At 42.4% G+C, this 23,246-nt stretch overlaps 2 protein-coding genes across 7 annotated transcripts in view; one reads left to right on the top strand and one right to left on the bottom strand.

Annotated features, from left to right (window-relative positions):
- Positions 1–2,945: 2,945 nt before the first annotated feature.
- On the top strand, positions 2,946–6,770 carry SF3B6 (splicing factor 3b subunit 6). The gene is made up of 4 exons (XM_083495792.1): positions 2,946–3,151; positions 4,496–4,614; positions 5,162–5,300; positions 6,659–6,770. Exons 1-4 carry the CDS (start codon positions 3,122–3,124, stop codon positions 6,746–6,748), a joined length of 378 nt encoding a protein of 125 aa, XP_083351918.1. The 5' UTR covers positions 2,946–3,121; the 3' UTR covers positions 6,749–6,770.
- A 3,426-nt stretch (positions 6,771–10,196) lies between these two features.
- The window catches only part of FKBP1B (FKBP prolyl isomerase 1B), a 53,160-nt gene continuing 40,110 nt past the window's right edge, over positions 10,197–23,246 (bottom strand). For 5 of the 6 annotated variants that reach the window (XM_083495799.1, XM_083495800.1, XM_083495801.1 and 2 more), the window contains 2 exons: positions 12,327–12,439; positions 10,197–10,863 (listed from right to left, as the gene is read on the bottom strand). In XM_083495799.1, coding sequence (XP_083351925.1) covers positions 10,735–10,863; positions 12,327–12,437 — 240 coding nt within the window. In that variant the 5' untranslated portion in view covers positions 12,438–12,439 and the 3' untranslated portion in view covers positions 10,197–10,734. Of the gene's footprint in view, positions 10,864–12,326; positions 12,440–14,639; positions 14,710–23,246 lie in introns of those variants that run through there. The other variant, XM_083495798.1, reaches the window with a different exon arrangement.

Genomic DNA, 23,246 nt, shown 5'->3' with positions numbered 1-23,246 from the left:
GACCAGGGGTGGCCAGGGTGTAGGAAGGGGGGTGGAGGGGGCGGTCCGCCCCGGGTGCCACTCTGGGAGGGGTGACAAGATGGCCCCTGCCTCCCCCCAGCTGTAGAACGGCCGAGGGCATGTGCAGTCCGTATGGGATACCACTCGAGCGGCAGCCCATATGGACTCTGCATGTGCGGCATTCCATAAGGAGTGCACATGCGTGAGATGCCGCACATGCGTAGTCTGCACGGGCTGCACCGCCCCGGGTGCTGGAGAGGATTCCTCCACCACTGGGCCTGGCCCCATCCATTGGCTTCAAATGTTTGCTTTCCTCTTCCCTCCCCATTCCTTTTCCCTTTTGTATCATGTGTATCATTGCAAGCTTGGGGGCAAGGGCCATTTTTACTATCAATATGTGTGCAGTGCTTTGTGTGCATGTGTTGAAGATTATGTCATTCTAAGCAGTTCTTTTATCATAGGATAAAAGTTTAAAATTACAAAGTTTTTAAATGCTCATTTTATGGAGGAATTTTGAAAAGCAATCTATCTGTTCATTAATAAGCGGGTACCTTGTTTTTCAAGCATGCAAAAACCATACAGAAAAAATTAAGCCCATGAGTCTAAATTAATGAAGTAATGCAGTATGTGTTAATATAAAGTTTTTTTTAAAACCCATAAATACTACACGGGGTTATTAGTAATGTGTGGAGAGGGGTCTCAATTTGCTCCCTTCCCTATTTATTTCAGATTCATAAAATGAAATTGGGTAAAAGGATGGTTTGATTGTAATAGTAATCCCATTGCTGCAAACAAATAAAGATTCTGACTAATGAACACAGTAACAATAATTTTCACATTCAATCACCTATGGGAAGGAGATCTGTGGACATATTGTCCCATGGTCCTCAAGCTACATGTGAAGAAATATAAGTCAGTGTTGAGGGTATGTAGACCCCTGGCTCATACTGGGCAACAGAGGCTCGTTGTAGGTTATTTCTGCTGCTTTTGTGTTTCAGACATGTAAGGCTGAGAGGCAGGCAGCGATAAAACATCTGTGGCATCTTCTGCTTCCTGTGCATCTAAGGAACCAGACTATCTCAACTTCAACTAATGGAGTTATCAGTCTATCATTATTGCTGTTGTAAGTCTTGCTGCTGACTTTAGGCGGAAATCCAAAATTTCCCGCGCAGGCTTGGACCAGCGCCACCTGGCGGAATAATACTCCCAAAGCATTTAATCGACAATACAATGTGCGGCTACCCTCTTGTGGCTAAATCATATCATTTCAGGCTTTCTGAAATATGTCTCTCGGAAACACATGTTTGCACAGTGCTCTTTACTTAACAAGCTTTGGGAGAAAGTGCTGGACTGTGTAACTATATGACTGTGCAGAAAAAGTTAAATCTTTCAGCAGAGAATATTTTATTGAACTATATACCTGCAGTATGGAAATTGTCAGCGGGACAACGGAAGTGGATTTTCCATGCCTTAACGGTTAAAAAAGAACGTTTTTGCCTGGCGCCTAAAGGTGTATAATGAAGGCGCCAGGTAAACTTTATACTGTTTATACTATACTTTATACTAACCCATTGTCTGGGAAATGTTAAGTTGTGGGCGCACATAGCATATGACACAGTGATTTCTCCAGAGGAGCTCTTTATTGTAAGCTGGACAGAACTGAACAGCAAACAGCTCAGCCGGCCTGCTTTTATAGGCAGCCGGCTATCAACATTGTAGCAACAACAACCCAGGGTTTCCCGCCTAAAATAACTGATGTGGACCTGAGTGAAAACTATCTACACTATCCCCCTGCTGGCCCAGGGTGAGAACTTTAGTACGTAACAGGAAATATACAGTGTTTTCTTCATGGAAGAAAATAGATGGACAATGGATATGCTTAACGGTGACCAAAAGATTGATACTGAGGAATTGGAAAAATAAAGATATGCTATACCCTTCAATCAATGGACTGACAATATGACATCAATGGCAATTTATGAACAGACTGCTTACAGGGGCAGACTCTGTATGGATAAATACAATAGCATTTGGAATGAGTTTATGCGAAATTTAGTAGGCTATTAGCATTTACATAAGCACTAGGGCAGGCATAGGCAAACTCGGCCCTCCAGATGTTTTGGGACTACATCTCCCATCACCCCTAGCTAACAGGACCAGTGGTCAGATATGATGGGAATTGTAGTCTCAAAACATCTGGCGGGCCAAGTTTGCCTATGCCTGCACTAGGACAATAACACTATACCAATTTATATAAGAATGTATGGGAATATCATATACAGTGGTACCTCGGGTTTACATAGGCTTCAGGTTACAGACTCCGCTAACCCAGAAATAGTACTTCAGGTTAAGAACTTTGCTTCAGGATGAGAACAGAAACCATGCTCTGGCAGCAGCGGGAGGCCCCATTAACTAAAGTGGTGCTTCAGGCTAAGAACAGTTTCAGGTTAAGTACGGACCTCCGGAACGAATTAACTACTTAACCTGAGGTACCACTGTATTGCTACCTTTTTTGTATATTTTCGTTTTTATATGTATCTGTGTTGTTGTTTTTCTCCCTCTCCCCTTTCCTTCTTCTTTTTGTGTATCACTTTATTTTTTTTAAACTGAAACACAAAAGAATGGCCAGGCTGCCCAGGTAATATAATCAGAGACAATTATCAGATATCGACGAAACCTCAATTTTTACATCAAAAACAAAACAAAACAAGAATTACGTAAGTTCCCATGGACTTCCTCCCTCCCCTTTATAGGTTAACTTTTTCTCCTGCAGTAAATTGCCTCCTTCGGCTGCTGAGCTTTGGACTTAAGCAGCTTTTTCAAAAGAAGAAGAAGAAGAAGAAGGGGAGGGGAGGGAGAATCAGCAGCAACTGGATCCGCTCCAGATTATCCACCCCATCCCCAGCCACTCTTATGGCGGAGCGTCGGAAGTCAGACGTCATATCCGGGAGAGAGGCAAAGAGAAGCGGATGTTCCCCGCGCACCTTCTTTCGGCGCAGGCGCAGGACGCGGTTGTGGCTGTACTGAGGCTTCGCGGCGCTCTCGTTTGGTCAGTCGCGGCCCGGACGACGCTCCCGTTTCCCTCAGCAGCGGCAGCAGCTTCCCACAAAAGGCCGCCGCCATGGCGATGCAAGCGGCGAAACGCGCCAATGTAAGCTGGGACCCGCCTTTCCCTTTCTCCTGTGCGTGGCGGGGCCATTTTGCACGTCGGCTGCCCTTTCCTCGCTTCCGACTCCGCTTCTCCTTTCTGCCTCTCTCTCTTTCGCCGCCTTCCGAGTCTGGTTCTGCGCCTCTTCCTCCTCCACCTTCGGGACATTCAGGAGGGCGCGTCACGTGGGAAAGGGCGTGAAGCGGGTCCGCTGGGGTAGCCTCCTTCGGGCTGGGGGGTGCACTCCCGTATGTTGTGCGGCTGCCATTATTATTATTATTATTATTATTATTATTATTATTATTAGCCTTCTTCGGGCTTTGCGGGGCACCCCATATGTTGTGGAGCTGTCATTACTATTATTTATTAGCCTTCGGGCTCGGGGGGGCACCCCCATATATTGTGGGGTTGCCATTGTTATTATTAGTCTTCGGGTTCAGGGGGCACCCCTGTATGTTGAGGGGCTGCCATATTATTGTTATTATTAATTAGCCTACTTTGGACTGGGGAGGCACCCCCATATGTTGTGGGGCTACCATTAGTATTATTAGCCTTTGGGCTCTGAAGGGCACCCCCATATATTGTAGGGCTGCCACTGTTGTTGTTGTTGTTGTTATTCCTCACCCACTTGACAAGTTTGCCCCAGCCACTCTGGGTGGCTTCCAACATACCGTATTTTTCGCTCTATAACACGCACCCGACCATAACACGCACGTAGTTTTTAGAGGAGGAAAATCCGTAGGCATGCCACCCGTAGGCATTCCCTCCATAACACGCACAGACATTTCCCCTTACTTTTTAGGAGGAAAAAAGTGAGTGTTATGGTGCAAAAAATACGGTATATAAAAACACAATAAAAGATTAAACCCTCCACTAGGCCTTTATGGTTTTTCTCCCGAAGCATCTCCTCTTGTGAACAGATGCCAATTTTCATTTCAACTCCTATAGTCCTGTCCTCTATGCTAGTAAATGTTAATTGATTGATTGAAATAAAACATCTAAAAACTTCCCCATACAGGGCTGCCTTGGAATGTCTTCTAAAGGTTGTATAGTTGCTCTTTTCCTTGGCTCAGGAGTCGCATAACTACACACCCTCCAACCTTTCTCTAATGTAGAGACCAGGAGTCATGCTTTTTCTGTTAGCAAAGCTGGCTGGGGATGACCTGAATAGCACTCACAACAAGGCAGAGTCATAGAATTGCAGAGTTGGAAGGACCCCTGAGGGTCATCTAGTCCAACGCTCTGCAGTGCCAAAGTTAAAATTATTCTCTGATTACACATCTACATACCATACAAAGAAATCATGTTGCTAATTTGTTTCTGGTTTGTAATTTTTACCGACTCTAGATCCGTCTGCCCCCTGAAGTGAATCGAATTTTATATATCAGAAACTTACCGTATAAGATCACAGCAGAAGAAATGTATGACATTTTTGGAAAATATGGACCGATTCGACAAATCAGAGTGTAAGTCTGTTGTACGTTGCCAAACAAAGCATAGAAATCAGAATTTTCTTACTTATGTCAAGTAGCTTTCTAGTTGACTGACAGATCATTATTGCAGCTTTCAATGTAAAATAAAGCAGTTGGGGGTCTAAATATATCAGCCCACTTGATTTGAATTCTGTTTGGGGAACAAACCAATATAGGCAATGTACATAGAGACATAGATAATATGGGGGATAGTCCATGAGTGAAAATATTAGAATTATGTAGAGAGTTTGGGTTGTGTGTGTGTTTGGGTTGGGTTTTTTTGTTTTGTTTTTTTACAGGGAGGATAATTAATAGACCCGAAAGGGAGCAATTTGTTGTGAGGAAATTGTTACTTTACGCAGCCCAATCTAATGCACAGTTTCATTGGGTTCACCTCCAAGTGAGACAGCATAGGATTGATGTCACTGCCTTTCCTAGGGTCAGAATGTAACAGTGACTACAACAAAGAGGTGTAAATATTAACATGATTTTTTTCTTAACTTTTGCTAACATTAATTTTTTGTTTTGTTTTTTGTTACAGAGGAAATACTCCTGAGACTAGAGGTACAGCCTACGTTGTCTATGAAGATATCTTTGATGCCAAGAATGCTTGTGACCATCTGTCAGGATTCAACGTGTGCAACAGATACCTTGTTGTCTTGTACTATAATGCAAACAGGGCAAGTACAAGAGCTTTTCTTAAAACATTTGAACATGAGATTAACTTTTTTATAAGAACATTGTGAAAACAGTGCTGGAATAATTCAGTATAAATGAATTGGGGTGTTTCCTCTTTATTTGCCCTCAATAGCAAGGGCTTGTATGAAGGAAACAGGACTCTTCCAGTCCTGTTTATTTCTAATCAGATTGTGTGTCCCTTAAGGTTCTCTAAAGCAAATATCCTCTAAACTACTTCAGCTGAAAATTGAAGTGAATCTGTATTTTGTGTAAATCAAAAAACCTGAATCATTCTTGAAAAGTGTTTTATCAAACTCGGAACAGAACAAGTTCAATACAGGCTGCATATTCAGAGCAAGGTATTGACTGAATGCCCCAGCCAGAGTATTCAGAGTGGACGGGAAAATACACAATCTCACAGGATTTCCATACGTGTTAGGCTTGTCCAGCCCACTGTATGGACGAGGAACCAGCAGGCAGGATGGAGGCTTGTTGTTTCAATGCTTTAACTCACTGTTGCAGACTCTGAAATAACTTTGTGGGAAAGGTCTGGATTTCTGTGTACCACAGAAAGAAAATGAGCAAATGATTTGAATGGTTTGACTCCTCAGTCTAGCATCTTGGTTTTGAGCTGCTTTGGCTACTAACATAACTGGCATTTATGTTCAAGTCTCTCTTGAGGCTCAGAACAGGTACAAAGATGTCAGGATTTTAATCTGTGCATTGATTGATTGACTGAATCTGTGCAGATCTTGATATGTCTCTTAGAAGCCCTGCATCTGTCTTGTCTATGGGACAAATGTGGGGGTTTTCCGCAGAAGTTAAAATGCCAGCAAAAAGGGGGGCGGCGGAATGGGGGTTAGTTTAGTTGCTTGTACCACATTGATGTCTTAAAACAAAGAAAGGGATCACATTTCTTTCATCCAGTTCACAAAGCTTCTTTGCTTGGTTACTTGGAGGTGAATCTTTCCACAGATGATGAGAGGAGATGCCTTATAAAAGCCTGTTAACAGGTGTGCCTGGGGGCACCCAGTAATTTCTCCTCTGTTCCACCTCCTGATTTGTGAAAATCTTAGAGCAGCATGGGCACAACATGAGGCTGCTTATGCAGTATTATTTAGGGTCAAGCTGTTCTTTCCCAAATACCTTTCCTGAGGAATTAAATAAATGTGTTTTGGAACATAGTTATTATAAAGTGTCCGCTTTTCTTGGTAGCAAGGCAAGTTGCCAGTTTATCATTTAAACTGATAAGATAATCATTTAAATAAAAAAGTGAGATTGCTTTGAATTAAATAGATGGGATGAAGCTGTTTTGACTAAAGAGTGTTCTTTTGTTAATAATGTTTTTGTTTTTTTACAGGCATTCCAAAAAATGGATACAAAGAAGAAGGAAGAACAGCTCAAACTTCTGAAGGAGAAATACGGAATAAATACAGACCCACCAAAATAAAAATTATAACCTCTATGAGGAACTGGCTCTTTTGGACTTTTTTTTTCTTTTAAAAAATCCTATCGGTGTTTCTAAACTAAGTGCCCCACAAAATGTGCATGATTAGTTTGGAGCAAGGACATTTTGGGATGCTAGATTTAGTGCAAATATAGCTTTATAATCCCAGTTTTGGAAAGACTCGTGACTGCCCTGCCTTTGAAATTAAGGTTAGCCATAGAATTTGGTACACTTTTGTACAAATCTCCTACAGCTCAGAGCCTTATAAAAAGGCTTTTTGAATATTTAATCAATATAATCATTACAGTTGTGAGAACATGTAAAACATTCCAGGATAAAATTCTGTATTTAATCTGTTAGAAAAGTACACTTATTTTGTGTTTTGGTTTCATAAATGTATTTTCACAATTTGTTTTTTTTCAGTGGCATGAAGACATTCTTTAGAAAAGAGCTGCAAGTAGGGAATGAGGTTTGCAAGTGAGATACTATGCCTAGTGTTCATCTAACCTTAGGGAAAAATTCAGCTTAATAATGTCTGATGCAATTAGGGTAGTGAACTGGCTCCAAGATGTATTTTAAAGAGCTTTGTTACAGAGAATATCAGAGTTCATTTGGCATTTGCTGCAGTGGTCTATTTGCCTGGCCGTCTGTCCTACTATCTTGGGTTTTGAATCCATAGTTCATCTGCAAGGACAACTAAAACGACAAACTCATCTCTACAGTGAAGCTCTTCAAAAGATGAAAGAAGTTCTAGGCTTATTGTGTCCATCCAGAGACAGTGTCAATTTTTTTTTTTTGACAATGTTTTTCTGGTCTGGCTTTTCGTTTTGCTGTTAATATTGCTTGCTCTTCTAAGTGACAGAAATAACTTTAAAATTAAGTTTTAACTTTGTTCATTTGACAAATAAAAATAGTATGCCATTTTCCTTTTAATTTTTGTTACTATGTGTTTATTCAGATTTTAATGTTTCTTTGGCTCTGAGAATATAAAACCAACTGTTCTTAGTGCTGATTACTCAGCAAAGCAGTGTCTTTGGGGTTTCATTGACAGAGGAGATTCACAGATTGCTCTTTAGAGCTTATTTTAGGGGCCCTGTTTCTCTGTGTGCACACAAAGTAAACAGTTTTTGCTTTCCGCACAAGGATATGGAAAGCAAGTGCCTAGAGGGTTATTTGGATGAAATCTCTTCAATATTTTCCTTGTGATGCAACAGAATACAAGGAATGAGACCAATTTAAAAGGAATGGGGGAAAGGGTGGCTTGCCAAGGTATTAATGTCCTTGTACACTTCTGTTGATGCAGTTGAATTTAAGGTGTTTTTTTTTTTTAGGCTACACCAGAAACTGTGCCCAGAAAGTAGCTTATCCTTCTAAAATGCTTTTATGTTAACAATGGAAGGAAACAGAATTCCCCTATTTGAAAATTACACTGGCATAATTCAACAAAGCTGAGAGGAAAAGAGCACAAATTAATGCTTTGGTTGTCTTGATGAATATCATACTCCTTATATATATCTGCAACTTGTGACAGTACGTGGAATGGGGTGCACTGATATAACTAATCTAGTTGCCTAAGCTTAGCATTTAGGTAAGCCTCAGATCAAGAACTTAAAGATTAGCTCCTGACCCTCATGATTGTAGGGGCAGAATGCTCAAACCAGAAAGTTCCTGAACAAAGCTAATTTTTATTGAGAAAGCAAGCCAAAGCTTATATGCTAGTCTTAAGGCTTCTTCCTCCACGCCTGGCTCCTGTCATTTTATTGCCTCCTGCTTATTTGAGGCATCTATATACTTCTTAATTATTCACATTTCTAAGTGGTGTGCATCAAAGCAATCCACAGAAAATGGGACAAATACAAAAATGATCACACAACACTACGTTAAAATGCTGTTAAAACCTAAAGTTTAGCAAGGCGGGGGGTACCAGTCTCATCTCAGGAGAGCATTTCACAGCCTTGACCCCACTATGCTGGCTGCATAGGTAATAGTTACGGACTGTTAATCTGAGCCAGGGGGTGATCAACAACACAGACTCCCCCCCCCCCCCGAAGATCTTTGTGATCAGGCCAGGATATAAAAGATCAGGTGGTTTTTAAGATTTACCGCCCCCATGTTAAGGTGCTTGTAATTTAATTTTCCAAGAGGAAAAACCCGCCCCAAATCCTGCACAGGGATTCCACTCTAGCTTCTGTGTTTCTACTAACCTCAAGTGTGAAAGCTAAGCGGGTATCATTTTGGTCAGCCTGAATGGGTTCCATCACTTACAGATTGCCTAGCTGGGCTTGTATGGCATATGAGTTCCAAAAAAAAGAGCAGAGAGATAAATTCATATGGGAGGAATTGTAGCTCAACAGTATAAGAAGGCCCAGGTTACAATCGGGCACATCATCAATCAAAAGGACCAGATAGCAAGTAATGGGAAAGGACTCTGGCTGAAACCTCAAAAAAACACAGCTTGTCAGAACAGATGATGATGAGCTAGGCAAGTTGAGCTATCCTGTCCTTTCCCTTTCAGTACCCGCTACATGCACACCTCCCCCAAATCTTCTGGGGACATACAAGGGCCCACAGCTAGGAGAAAATAAAGTCTTGCTGTGCAGAAAGAAATCTGACGACACTGGACGTGGCCCATTATTTACAGAGTATATTTTGAGTGTAGAACACGGTATCCTTAAATACATTTTGTACAGAGTTTTAATTATTCAAATACAGGCAATCCTTGTTTTGCTCGCATTGGCAGGGCCCGCGTAAAGGGTTTGACCCTTTTAGTGACGTTTTTGTGTCATTTCCAGGTTTGGCACTAGGTGTGCATGCGCGATTGGACGAACATCAGTCGGTCTTTGCCTGTAATACATGAAAAGCACTTGTTTCTGGACTTCAACTACAGCACCGAAGCTCAGTGGCAGGACACGTGCCTTGCACGCAGAAGGTCACAGACTCAATCCCTGGCATCTCCGGGTAGGGCTAGGAAAGAGTCCTGCCTGAGAACCTGGCAAGGCACTGCCAGTCAGTGTAGACAATATTCAGAAGAAGAAGAGTTTGGATTTGATATCCCGCCTTTCACTCCCCTTCAGGAGTCTCAAAGCGGCTAACATTCTCCTTTCCCTTCCTCCCCCACAACAAACACTCTGTGAGGTGAGTGGGGCTGAGAGACTTCACAGAAGTGTGACTGGCCCAAGGTCACCCAGCAGCTGCATGTGGAGGAGCGGAGACGCGAACCCGGTTTCCCAGATTACGTGACTACCGCTCTTAACCACTACACCACACTGGCTCCCAGGTAGACCAATGGTCTAAATCAGTAGAAGGAAGCTGCCTATGTGCCTATAGTAAAATTTTGGTTATTAGATCTGATTATTCAAAAACTGGAGCAATATTACCAGTGGAGTGAGAAAGAATTCTTGCGCTTAAGTTTTTTAAACTGCTTAAAAAAACGAGAAAGCACAGAAATCCATAAAGTATCAAGATTTTATTTTTCTTCTTGGAAAGTTATCACGTGAGATGTTTTCTTTAAAACAGCAGCAAGCAGAACATACAAACTGAGGGGAAAGTGGCAGCGCAGGTAACTTGGTTTGGCTAATGCCCACTCGTGTACGAAATGCACACTGGATTTCTGAGCACCCTTGTGTGTGATTTTCTTTAAGTGTATAAGGCAGTGGTTTTTCAGTAAGTAAACTTTATATATTTATAAGTTTATATATATATATTTTTATATATTATATATAGTTTCAATCACAATTTTGGAGCTTCACATGCAAATTAAAATAAAATGTACAACTCAGATGTAACAGCCATCTTTTTTTCCTGTCTCTACAGCAAAGAAGCATCTAATCGGGGACAAATTCCAATACTAATAACAGTAAAAAAGGGAGGAAGAAGTGGGGAAAACAACCCTCAGACGAGGCATGGGAGGCATGAGAGCTTGAGTGAAAACGATGGAAATTCTAGTGAAGGGTGGTTATCAACAGGTGCTTTCAGTCAGTTGCCCCTCTTTACTCTATCCTAAGTAGCTCCACGTCAAAAATCAGAGTAGCGTTGGGAGGGATGACTCCGGGATGCCCCATGGGTCCATACGCCATGTCAGGTGTACAGGTCAACTTTGCTCTTTGTCCTAGGCTCATCTGGCATTTTTTTTAAACGAGAGCAAATGGGAGAGAGAAAACGAGAAGCAAAAGAAAAGATCAGAACATGTCAGCAACGCAAGCATTTCAAGATGTGCTGTAGGTTAAAAAAGAGTGGTTCCAGTGAGGAAGTCACAGGTCATAATCACCATCTTTTAAGTAATAGGGGTCAAGATACCATGCAGGAGGGGCGACTAACCTGTGGCTCTCTAGGTGCTGTTGGACTACAAGTCCCATCATCCCTGACTACTGGGCTGCTAGGAAATGGAGTCCAACAAACTCTGGAGAGCCAAAGGTTCCCCATGCTTGCCATCTAGCAACCAAACACCACCAGAAGAACGCAGGAATTTGCAGTAGTGCTATGCAGAATGGTACTTTGGCCAATCTGCCAACAGGTGGAAATAATATAGTAATGGCATCACAGTAATTCCCAATGCAACAATCCACTAGGTGGAGCCAACAGACACTTGACCAAGGCAAGCAATTAATTGAAGGATATCAATGAGAGGTTGGATGTCTTAGGATGGCAGAAACTGCACTCCTAGAAACAATTTCATTGGCGTAAGCATGACTGAACATAACGGAATGAACCTCTGAGTAAAACACACATGAGGGTGGAAAAGTGCCGTCTTAAAAGTAAGGTATTCCTCACAAACACTGAATAATTTTCTCTGCCACACTCTACCTGGAGGTTGTATATTTGGTAATATAGCAGCTTCAGGAATCTAAAAAGTAAAGCTCTGCTCCAGGAAGAGCAGAAGCAGCTGCAGAGGCACTCAGTTGATTTTACACCTGAGGAAGATACAATCATGAACAAATTCACTGCACTAAATTCAGACTTTGCCCAGGATGTTTAAGGCCTATTCACATTGGCTGTATGGACTCCCAGCTGACTGAGCCCGCAAGTAGGCAGTTGCCAAGCATGTTGCTTAGACTGAATTTACGATGCACCACTGCGAACCTAAATCACTGGTCGATTAATTTTAAAAGGTGCTATTTGAATTAATTCATTCCTTAAATTCCTTAAATTAAATTCATTCCTTAAATTACTGCAAATGTAGGTCCTGGAGCATTTTCAGATGTGCAGCAAAAGTTGATCTCTGCTGAATTTATGGTGATAGCGGGAACATAGCCAATTGATGCTCCGACAGGCTGAAGCAGGAAGTGCTGGAGTCCCCTGGGTTCCAAAACTTTAAAGGGCAATCCTAGGCATGTCTACTCAGAATCAAATCCCACTGAGTTAAACTGGACTTCCTATCAGGTAAGTGTGTACATAGGATTGCAGCCATATCCTGCTGAATGCTGTTTATATTCAAAGCAGCATACAAGTCCATGCACATTACGCTCCGCTCTGAGACTATAAATATGACACTCTTCCCACCCTCCCTATGATGTTAACCCCTCATTATTGTACTTGTTCTATCGGTTCTGAAAAGAGCATCAGCATAATCCTGCATACATACCTGTGCAGTACCTTCCTCAAATCCTTTAATGACCTCTTGCCTGCCGATCTTGAACCTGAAAGGCTTGTTTCGATCTCGGGAGGAATCAAACTTCTTTCCGTTCTGTAGCATTCCTGCCAGAACACAAAAACAGCTCCTGTTCCAGTCAAGCCTGCTGAGTTTCTGAGATGGTGGCACATTTGAAAAATGGCTGCCGAAGTCTGAACAAAACAGGTATGCTCTGCTGGTCTTTAAAGGCTAGGCTAGGAAACCCACATACGGAGGCCACTAAGAATTATCTGCAATATCCCCATGACAGTGGTTTGTTACTGTAGTTATCTGTGTGGTGGTAATTCAGGCCTAGAGGTCACTACCAAGCCTTGGGTCACCTAACGCTGGACACTAAAAAGCAATATTTTGCTCCCGGTGCTGGTCTGTTGCAAGACACTTCCAGCTGCACTATAACAGGACTGCATTTATCCTTCAAATTCCAGACTATTGAGGCATCAGGCATAAGCCTGCATTTTATTAATGTTTGATCAGGGCTTGTATATTAAAGAGGGCTTAGATTTTCAAATGTTTCATGCCAGGCAAGAAGACCAGCTGCTTAAGAAAACACTGGCAATGTTTTCTTCCTAGACAAGGGGCCCCTTGATTGATAGCAGAAAACAATTCTCAAAGTCGTAAAAGCTGAAATTACAGACTGAGTAAGGACACTGACCCTACATGTTACAGAAGATAACAAAGGCAGAGATAAATATAATTAGGAATGAGTAAATAGTAAAATAATGCCAATGTGCCTCCCAGTAAAATGAGCCAGATCTTCTTTCTAAGGTTAAAGACCAAATGGAGAAACATCTAGCTGGTAGAAAGAAAGCATTTTTTGGGAAGTCTTTTAAAGCTGTTTCTTTCTTAAACTGAGAGAGTTTAAGGGCAATAAATGTTGGGAAGAGCTAAGGGGAAAGCAGCTGGCTGAAGGGGGGGGTGTAAACTAAAGAGGTTTCTTCTGAAACTGTTTTAAACTGAGTTCCTTCTTTACAAAGACCTTATTCCTTTTAAGAGGCTACCTGTGTTGTGTATTAAATATATTGTCTTAAATGTAATTATGCAAAGGATTTAAGAAATGCTAGATTTCATATAGCTGTAAGAGTTGTATTTTGTAATTAAGTCAGCCAGCAGCCTAGCCCCCCTGCTAGACAGGAAGACGCCAGTCCTGAGCAGTCCTGATATATAGCTGTCAGACATTTGTTTAGAAACCTTCAAATGAAGGAGATCTTTCAATGTTGATGTGAAACTCAAGATCCTTGACATATGTTTAAGATAAAAATTTAAGATTAACCATTTGTTTTAGAAGGCAATAGGGCAGGGAGGGCAAGAGGTGAGCTGGTAATTAAGATTCCTTGTTGAGACACATGTAAGATATATTACTACTTATTTGTCATTTATAGATGTAACAATATATAGCTCTTTGTGTTCCATATAAGGACAGGAGAATATGGGTGTATCTTTTTGTGATTGGTTCTAGCAATCAGCCAATAGGAAATCCAACCAGGCTGATTGGACAGAGGCAGCCACAGGAGGAGCAAAGGGGGCTGGATTAAGGGAATATAAGGGCTGGCCATAATGGCAGGAGAGCAGGCCAGAGCTTGGTAACCATATACCACTGTGCCTCTCATTTATTTGTCTGACAAATAAATTATTATTTTAATTTCTCTGTTGCTGCGTTGAATATTTCATTCCAGCTAAGCGTTAACCACAAGCAGGGTGCTACACTATGAATGAGTGACCAATTTCTTACAATTGCGTAACCCTCCCAGCAATGCTGTTGCCTGAAAGACCCCCCCCCCCAGTGTCATCCAGACAAATTGGCAACTAGGGCAGCCGACACAAGACTATCCGGTTACAGACAAACAAGCTGCACTTTATATATTCAAGAGAAAAGATGACACAAGCAAATAAGTAAACAAAAAACAAAAGTTCTCAATATTACTACTTCCAATAAAACAACAGAGGCTTTTAATTTTTTAAAACACTGGAATATGAATTTTGTATATTTATGCCAAAACGCTTGGGAGCCATGATGGACTTTCTAATGTGAAAAGAGTTAAAATTCTAGGCGTCAGCCAAGAGAGAAAACAATGATAAATAATAATTTTATAGACTGCTGTCATGTCCCTCCCTTGCTTGCCTTTGTTCTAAACTAACGTGTGCGTACATTTTAATCAAATTGATTACATAGCAATACCGGCATGTTTCCCTTTCAAATAGCGCATGTTCCTGAAATCAAGAACAAATAGAAATTGGCAAGCCAGAATACACTCTGTAAAGTCTGACCTTGCATTATGCAGGTTGAAACAAAGCCTAGAAACTTCAGTGGACAGCTGCGTAATGTATAAACTTTTTCTACTAAAGGCCACACTCAGCATCACTAGAAACAAAAGAAATGTGCAAGAGAAACCAGTGGAAACACGATAAAATGGCACATACATATATACACAGCATAACAAACACACACAAAATATAACGACAGAAAAAAATAGGAAAAGGATTAAGGCTTTCATTAGCATTCCCAAAATATATGGGGTGTTCCTGCCAGTCAAAATGAGTGCCAGGTGAGCCTCTGTGCCTGGTGGAGCCAATAAAAGTCTTTTTATCTAAGCATAAAATGAATCATACCTAATCCAAGATAATCTGCCATCACTTAAGGGAGATCATCATTTAAGTGGGGAAGCATGTTCAGTCCAAAGGGGCCGCATTCCCTTGTGGGCAACTTTCTAGGGGCCACATATCTGTGGTGGGTGGGGCCAGAGGCAAAATTGGGTTGAGCAATGAATGTAAACTTTACCTTTCTATATTAGAGTAGTTTCTACGCATATTCTATCCTCCATTCAGGAAAGCAAGAGGCATGATCAGAGCAAGGGTAATTGTGTGGCCTAAGGGGAGTCCTGAGGGCCAGGCAGAGAGGCCTGAAGGGCCATGTTCAGATTCCAGGTTCCCCATGCCCAACATAAAGGCATGGAAATAGAGGTTTCCCCAGCTGCATAGTGGAAAACTTTGCTGTGGGAGATATCGGGTGATGCCCTAAAGTGGCCCGGTTCTGGATGGGTCCTGGGGAAATCCTTAAATTTCTCAGCTGCTCATGCTTTACTCAATTATATTCCAATGCTGTGGGCCTTAACGAAGGGGCAACCTAATGTTCTCTGCACTCTCCCACCTGAAAAAGCTATCCTTAGCAGGTGGCATAAACAGAACAAACATTTGGACATTTGAGATCCATACTTGGAATTGTCTGAATGAAGTAGAAGCCCAGAGGCTCTGCTGGAGCCTATTCCGCGCCCTTTCCGCCTCCCTTCAAACAAATGTCATGGCAAGAGACTAGAAGAAGCAAGAGACTAGAAGAAGCATAGGTAAATATACCTCACCAAGAGCTTCCAAAATTAAGTGGAACTTAAGAGTCAAAATAGATGTGACATGGTAGCCCCACTGGTGCCTAAAGAGAGGGGTAATGCCTCTCAGTTCATTCATAGCCCACATTTCCAACAAGGAGCTCAAAGGGCATACATAGTTCTCCTTCTCCCCATTTTAGCCTCAGAACTACACTGAAAGTTAGTTTAGGGAGAGACTGTGATTACCAGACTACCAACTGCGTCACCCAGTGAGCTTTATGGCCTAGCAGGAATTTGAATCCTGGTCTCCCAGGCCCTAGTCCAACACTTTAACCGTGACACCTCGCTGGTCCATTCTACTCTGAAAGATATCTATGGCCGAGGGAGCCAAACACTCCCTCATCTTACCTTCCTGGCTAATGTCATTCAATAAAAAATTTCTCAAACATGGTTCCAGTGCTAGACTTGAGCTGGCCTTGGAAAAAAGCATCTGGGGTGACAGAATGTGAAGTAGTAAGACAGGAAAATTTCCACTCCACTCATCCACACATCCCTTCCTTGTAAGTGAATGGAGCATGCTTAATATCAAACACAGCAGCGCCCCCTCCCCATCACATCTTGCTCAGCATATGACTAATTCCTTAGCTAATACTGTCTTCTGATAATATGGCTGAAGGGCAGTCACACCTCAATTAAGGCTGAGATGCTTAACTGTACCAGATACAGCTGCACTGGTGACATGCTGACTCATCCCAGAAACTCAGAAGCTCAAGGATACTTGAAAAAAAATTATCTGCAAAGAGACAGTATGAACATCTGCCAAAAATCCAAATATAGCTGCAGCTGTTTTGAACCACAGTCTAAAGGAATGTAGGAACACAGACCTTTTTGCTTCTATTCTGAATACCGTGAGTACGTGCTTTACCTGGTCAGGGGAAGTTATTCACTCATGCTGTTTCCAGGTAAGAATCTCATTTTTGCAAATCTCAATTGCAATAAGAATACATTGTCGGTTGTGATTTTGGGAATGACTATTCTGCCACTTGCTATTAATAGTCCTTGCTGAGAGCCAATCAGCATTTTAACAACCCAATATGGCTTCGGCTTCTGAGTTGCTTGTCATCTCCAGCACAGACAGTCACCGAGTGCAAGTTTTTGCAAGGCTTGCAAGTTAAATGCTCCTGCTCATGTCCTCTTTTGATCCATGCAGCACGTAGGGACTTTACATTGAGCCTGTGCCTTTGGCTGCTTTGACAACTTTGCTTCAGAGACATCAACCAGCAATCCTGCAGCACTGGATAATGTGTCTGTAATTAACATTATGAGAGGCCTTGGGACATTTAGGCGCTGAAAAGGGAATATGATGAAATTAGGTGGCGGTAGAGCTCGCTTTACAGAACAGGGTTTCAAATAATTCACCAGGATGGTCAAAATATGCTTAACATTGCTGCGTTTCCAGTCAATTTGATATTACCTTCCCTTTATTTATTGAAAAAAAGATTTTACTCTCCTCAGTTGATTATATTGTGTTCATATACGCATAAACAATCCAACCCAATCTTTATAATGATCACTTATCAGCCACTAAGTTACAGTCAAACAAATATGATTATAAATTGCAATTTACCAGTCAATATAAGAATATTAGAAATTAACAACATAGCAAAAGAGAAGGATATGTGTGTGCATTGTCACACATTCACAGTCATACTTAGAATGAGTTATTGTGTGCTAGTATCGTTGGTAAGAAGATTTAATATAAGCAGTAAATGTAAATATAAACTGTGGACGCCCCACTACCCCAAGAAAATAAGTGAGGCAGGGGGAGAAGAAATAAGAGAGAGGTTGCAGGTCTCGTTCAGATGACAACATGTTGCCAAGCATCTCAGGAAGACTCGGGTATGCTTTCTTTGAAATATTCTTGCATTTAGCCCAAGACAGGACACATTTGACAGATCACATAAACCTTGACTTAAATTGTTTTTATACATTATTTTCCCCCATTTTGAGGGGGGGGGGGGAGATCAAGCTGGATTATGAAAAATCAGGAGACAAGTAAAACCAGAAACTAATCATATAGAGGAGGAGGAGTTCAAAGAAACCCCTAGCATGTCAACACCACATGTGAGAAGTCTGCAGAATCATGCCCCTCACTGCCCATTTTGCTCCATTTGCATTCAGCTAGGCTGCAGAGGAGCCCTATAGACAGGCCTACATTTATGCATGGAGTTCTCAAGGCAAGGGGATTCTGGGTTCTCTCACGTGGAAGAGAACACATTGCACACACAGTGGTAGCTGCTTACTTTGGGTCTCTTCTCACGTTGGCTGAATGCCTAGTGGGGAACACGGCCAGAGAACGCATCAACAATGGGCAAAGTTAACACACAGCTCCAGAGCCCTTCTTTCTCATGTGCTTTTAAAATGTGAATGGGTGAATCAGAACTTCTGCCTGCTATATAAAGATGGTCGTGTTGACACCTCCATATCCCTGGCCAGAACTGATCGTGCAAGGACTAAGAAGTCCTACCCACCTTGCACACGGCTGCCATTTAAATTTTAGTGATGGTGCTGATCCCTTGTTAGGGCAGGGGGAGTTTAACTCAATCACACTCCCCTCCCACTACCGAATCAGGGACAGGTCTATTTAACTATATGTAGCACTGCTTTGTTCATGCATAGCTGCCATGAAATGACAAGTTGTGGCAGAGAAGTAAAGTTCCTTTGACCACTGTGTTGAATCAAGCACCATGAATAAGCTACATAGCAATGAGCTGAAAACTGGCAATACCAGATTTTAAAGGGAAAGTATTTGTTATTTCACCTGCCAACTTGCCCTTTGCTCACTCATCTGTGAGGCCATTGGGTTGGGACAGGGAAGAGGATGTGAGTATGGTGACAATGGAGGGAGCTGCCATCTTTTCTCTTGGCACTGATAATGCCTACAGTCTGATCAACAGAGCTGAGATGCTCTTTTACAGCAGGTTTGTCTGGGCAAATCAGGCCTGAGTACCATGTTTGCAATCAAACCCACAGTAATAGTAACAGTATTTTATTGATCCTCCCAGACTATGACAGTCTCCAGTTCTCTCTAGACCACATGCAGTAAACAATACCAATAACCAGCTGGACTGATAGTCCTCTAGTCTGATATCTATTTAACGTATCAACAAAAGTTGTTGACTGACAGTCTTGATTTGTTGTACACAGCAAACAAGCAACTGGGCACTTTAAAATGCATATGTGGTATGCACAGCTGATGAGACCAGTTAAATGGATGACACCTTCTATTGCAGTGTGAGCACAGAGTGGTAGTTCGGTGGTTAAGCAAATTATGAGGTTATTCTACCTTGAGCACTGATGCAACGTAACTGCCTAAAAAGCACAATCTGGGAAAGAGTTTAGTCACAATCAACTCATCCAGGGGTCTCAGGTAAACCATGATATCTAAGCCATAGCCCCTACTGTCTTCTGCAAGAAGGGGATAATATGATCCTACCTGAAAATGTTGTTGTGAGAAATAATGAGATTATGGAGAATGTTTTGAAAACTCAGGACTATATTAATGTGAGGTATGAGTTATTGTTACTGAATACTGCTTGTGGCATGATTCAGAAATGTGATTTAACCCTTGCGACATTTTGCCTTGCTGCAATCTGTATTTTCATTGTTGTGGTTATAAGCAGCTGCTGCTCGGTTATTTATTTATTAGCCTAATGGATTCCTAACCATGTAGGAGACAGTTACAAAGCCATGCAAGACACACACTTTAGTGTTTCAGGAAATCCTAATCTGCACTGCCAGAAAACATGATGTTATAGACCATGTTTTGCAAATATGCAAAGAAGGAGCTACACTTTTATTTGAACCTGCCAAAATTAGAAAGTTCAGTCTTTTCCATTTCTCTAGATAATGATGTCAGTCAAAGCCACATATCAGAGTCCTAGGTGGTCTATTGTTTCCCAGCTTTAATGCAATCTCTGGGTGGGTATATAGCAATTTCACCACACATACGCATGCATTTGATGAGGGCTTCCAATCTCTCTAACTATTTGGCAAGATAACACAGGCAAGCATGCTATCCTGAGGTTAACAAGCTCACAGGGGGAGGGGGTGAGTATGCCTAAAAGGTAAGTAAAAAGAGGAGAGTTTGTATTTTGGAAGGATTTTTTATGTCCTTGACAGACAGACATAATCCTCTCCAGGGATGAACTTTGGGAAACAGCTTCTGCTACTCTAGATGGCCCTTTCACCAGAGCAATTTTGTAGCATTTTTAAAATGTGCTTTCATTATTTTCTTTCTTTCTTTTTACAAATAAGATGACAAATGATTTTTGTTGTTGCTTAAGATGAACAGGTGTGTCATTTTAATAATAACAAAAAAGAGGACAACAGCCCACCTGAAAAATGAAGGAAAGGGCAAGGCAGACTACATAACCAGAACTGCTGGAATGTATCTCAGCCAGAGATATTAGGAAGACAGGAGGGAGGCAAAGCGGAGCCAAACTATCACTTTTGTATCTTACTTCTCACCCCAAGGAAGATCAGACCTTCATACAAACTTGTGAAGTAGTAAAGTTACCCAAAGATATATAGCCATTTCCAGAGCTATCCTTTCACAAGCAAGAATTGGGAAAGAAAATAACCCCCCTGATTTGTTAATGAAACAATTTCTTTGATTCAATTCACACAGGAAGAAAAAAGCATGTTGTGTGGGAGATCTGTGACTGGATCTCTCAACACTGTGAACTGCATCCTTCTCACAGACAACGGTTTACCAAAGAATGAGACAAGGGTTTTTGTGTAAGGAGTTACCATTGTCTTTTGGGCTTGCTAATAGGGAATACTGCCTGCAATGGTTTGAATGGGGAGCTAAAGGTGTCACTCAAAGGTTGACTGGGCAATTTCATCCAGGCACTGAACAGACCCAAACCTGCTTAGCTTCAGTAAAATATCTTCGGGTTATGCTGCTGGCCTGGTTAAGAGAAGGAATGAACCATAGGATTACTGTTAGGAGGTCATGGGTCAATACTGGCCCTTACTGGGCGAGTCTATTCAGAGGCTGCTTGAATGTCATCAACTGGTAGATCACCAATACAACTTCTGCTTCATAATAACACCAATGCTACATCAGGAGATTGGCAGCTTCCTGAAGACAACAGGAATACAAAGACATTTTCAAATGACTAGGTTTCCCAAAATGGCTGCATACACATTTGTGGGAGAAGACAACAACAGTACACACTGTGGGTAGTGAAATACTAATTTTCTTATAATAACTGACTCACATGTGGGGGTGACACAGCGGCATAGCATGGGTTGTCAGCACCCGGGGCAAGGCAAGTAATTTGCGCCCCCTAACCTGCCGCCACTGCCAGCTTCTTCTTGCTGCTGCCTGGGCTGGTCTGGTGTGGTTCTCTCCCGCGCTCAGCGCTGCACTGGGCGGCCGCTGCACTCAGTTGCGTAGCGTGGGTTGTCAGCACCCGGGGCAAGGCAAGTAATTTGTGCCCCCTAACCCGTGGATTTGCGCCCCCTAACCCGTGGATTTGCGCCCCCTAACCCTAACCCCCAGATGTTGCGCCCGGTGTGGCTGGCCCCCCCTGCACCCCCCATGCTATGCCACTGGCTGCACTGTCCCTCCCCCAGATAGTCCCTCGCTCTCTCTCCGCACCGCAGTGGCACCCCCTCCACAGTGGGCGGCAACCCAGCGGCTCGGATCGGATTCACACAGCCAGCACTGCAGTGAGAGAGAGTGAGTGAGCCAGGTAGGGGCAGAGAGCTGCAAGTGCAAGTGCCCCCCCCCGATGTTGCGCCCAGTGTGGCCGGCCCCCCCTGCACCCCCCACGCTACGCCACTGGGGTGACATTCAATCCAGAAATTCACAAGCAGAAGGTGTTGTGTTGCATTTGTCTCATTCACAAAAATACTCTAGACTTGACACGAAGATGTTAAATCTATGGATCAAAGCTACTCTTATAATTCTCAATTAGCAATCTCTCTCGCAGCTGCCACCCTTCCTGGTGCGTCTAAATTATACACAATTTCAGCTCATGTGCAAATCATCATTTCAAGCTTTGCTTGATTCGGAAGGGGGGGGGGGAGGTGTAACCACAGAACTCTGAAATGCCACCTGCCAACTAAATGGCAGATAAATATTTTAACAGCAGCCACTTCATGCTGGGAAACTTGGCATGGCTGTTGAAGACAATCAACAGCACCATGACAGAAATGTGCATCCTGTATGGATTAGCTGAAGAGGCATGCTGGAGCAGGGCGGGGGGACTCTGACAAGCAAGACAGGATGGCGTGTGCTAAAATGACAGAAAACAAAGTACCCTCTGGTTTACAGCAGTGGCAAAAGCCTGTCTTGTGGAAATTCCTGCCTAGCTTAAAGAAAAACATCAGTTATTACTGGGGACGGGGTAGGGGAGAATCTGCCCCAGGCAGTGAAAGAGGCCAAGATGCTTAGGTCTAGCTTTCACTGGCACAGAGCCATATATGCAATGAAAGGCTTAAGAGAACTTTCAGCTGGTGTCTCTGTGCCAACAATAGATATGAGCAGCAAAAATATTTACAGAACTAAAGTGGGATGAGACCAGAAGGTGGGAAGTCATGCTGGCGCTTAATATAAACACAAGAGCACCATTAGAGAGCCTAGTTGTAACCCATGTTGGCTTACCTCAACCTGTGGGGAGCGTCTGCACAGGGAGCCCCGACAGATGGGGAAGAATGACTCAATCCAAAGTTCATGTCACCTCCTAGCACAAGATCTCTTTTCACACATGCTGTTCTGCCCAGGCCACCCCTTGCCACAAGGGATATATTAATAGCAACATGTTCATACTGTACATACTGTAGAAACGCAAGCACTTCCATAGGAAGGGTGAAGTCAGAGCTGTAGAAACTAAAGCAAACCATTTTTTTTTTTAATGGCACGAACATCCTCCGTTAGAATCTCCCACCCCAACCTTTTGATGTGCAATCCAGTGCTTTTTCAAAGATGGCTTTGCATGGAAAGGAAATCCAAAAAGCTCAATAATGTTTTGCTTTTGGAACAAGCAGGCCAGGAGGCAGCTGTACAGCAAGCAACACTAGAAATGTCTATATGTAGTGTTAGAAACTGGGATAGAAAAGCTAGGGGGCCAAATGGCTTCTGGGACCTGAGTTGTGGGTGCCAAAGCATAATGTCTAGTCACCAGTGGGGGGGCGGGTGTCAGCAACACTTTTTATTTATTATTTTGATAAACATGAATTAATACCCAATTCACATAAGTGACACATTGTTAATATCACATTTTAGCAGAAGTTGTTAATACATGTTGAATTTGGTGTTTACAATAAAAATATTGGTACCGTACTTTAGTTTTCAAATCATTCTACTCTTTATTGTTAAACTCCTTAACGTATTGTTTATCCTTAACATACACTTCGAGGCTTCAAAGCACATATATTTCGGTAATATTTGAGTATCGGCCAGGTGCAAAAAAGGGCACCAAGACTTTTTGAGGTTCTTGCAAATGAAGACTCTTTAGGCACAAAATGCGCCTGGCACCCTGCT

This window comes from Podarcis liolepis (assembly GCF_965112155.1).
Source record: "Podarcis liolepis genome assembly, chromosome: 3".
Lineage (NCBI taxonomy): Eukaryota > Metazoa > Chordata > Lepidosauria > Squamata > Lacertidae > Podarcis > Podarcis liolepis.
Note: the sequence above shows the minus strand (reverse complement) of the source record. Positions and strands in the feature narration are given on the sequence as shown.

Excerpts from the sequence above, each read along its gene's own strand:
- SF3B6 (XM_083495792.1), top strand. The coding sequence starts at position 3,122 with ATGGCGATGCAAGCGGCGAAACGCGCCAAT. Across the intron at positions 4,615-5,161 it reads CCGATTCGACAAATCAGAGT|AGGAAATACTCCTGAGACTA; the intron begins GTAAGTCTGTTG and ends TTTTTGTTACAG. Across the intron at positions 5,301-6,658 it reads TGTACTATAATGCAAACAGG|GCATTCCAAAAAATGGATAC; the intron begins GCAAGTACAAGA and ends GTTTTTTTACAG.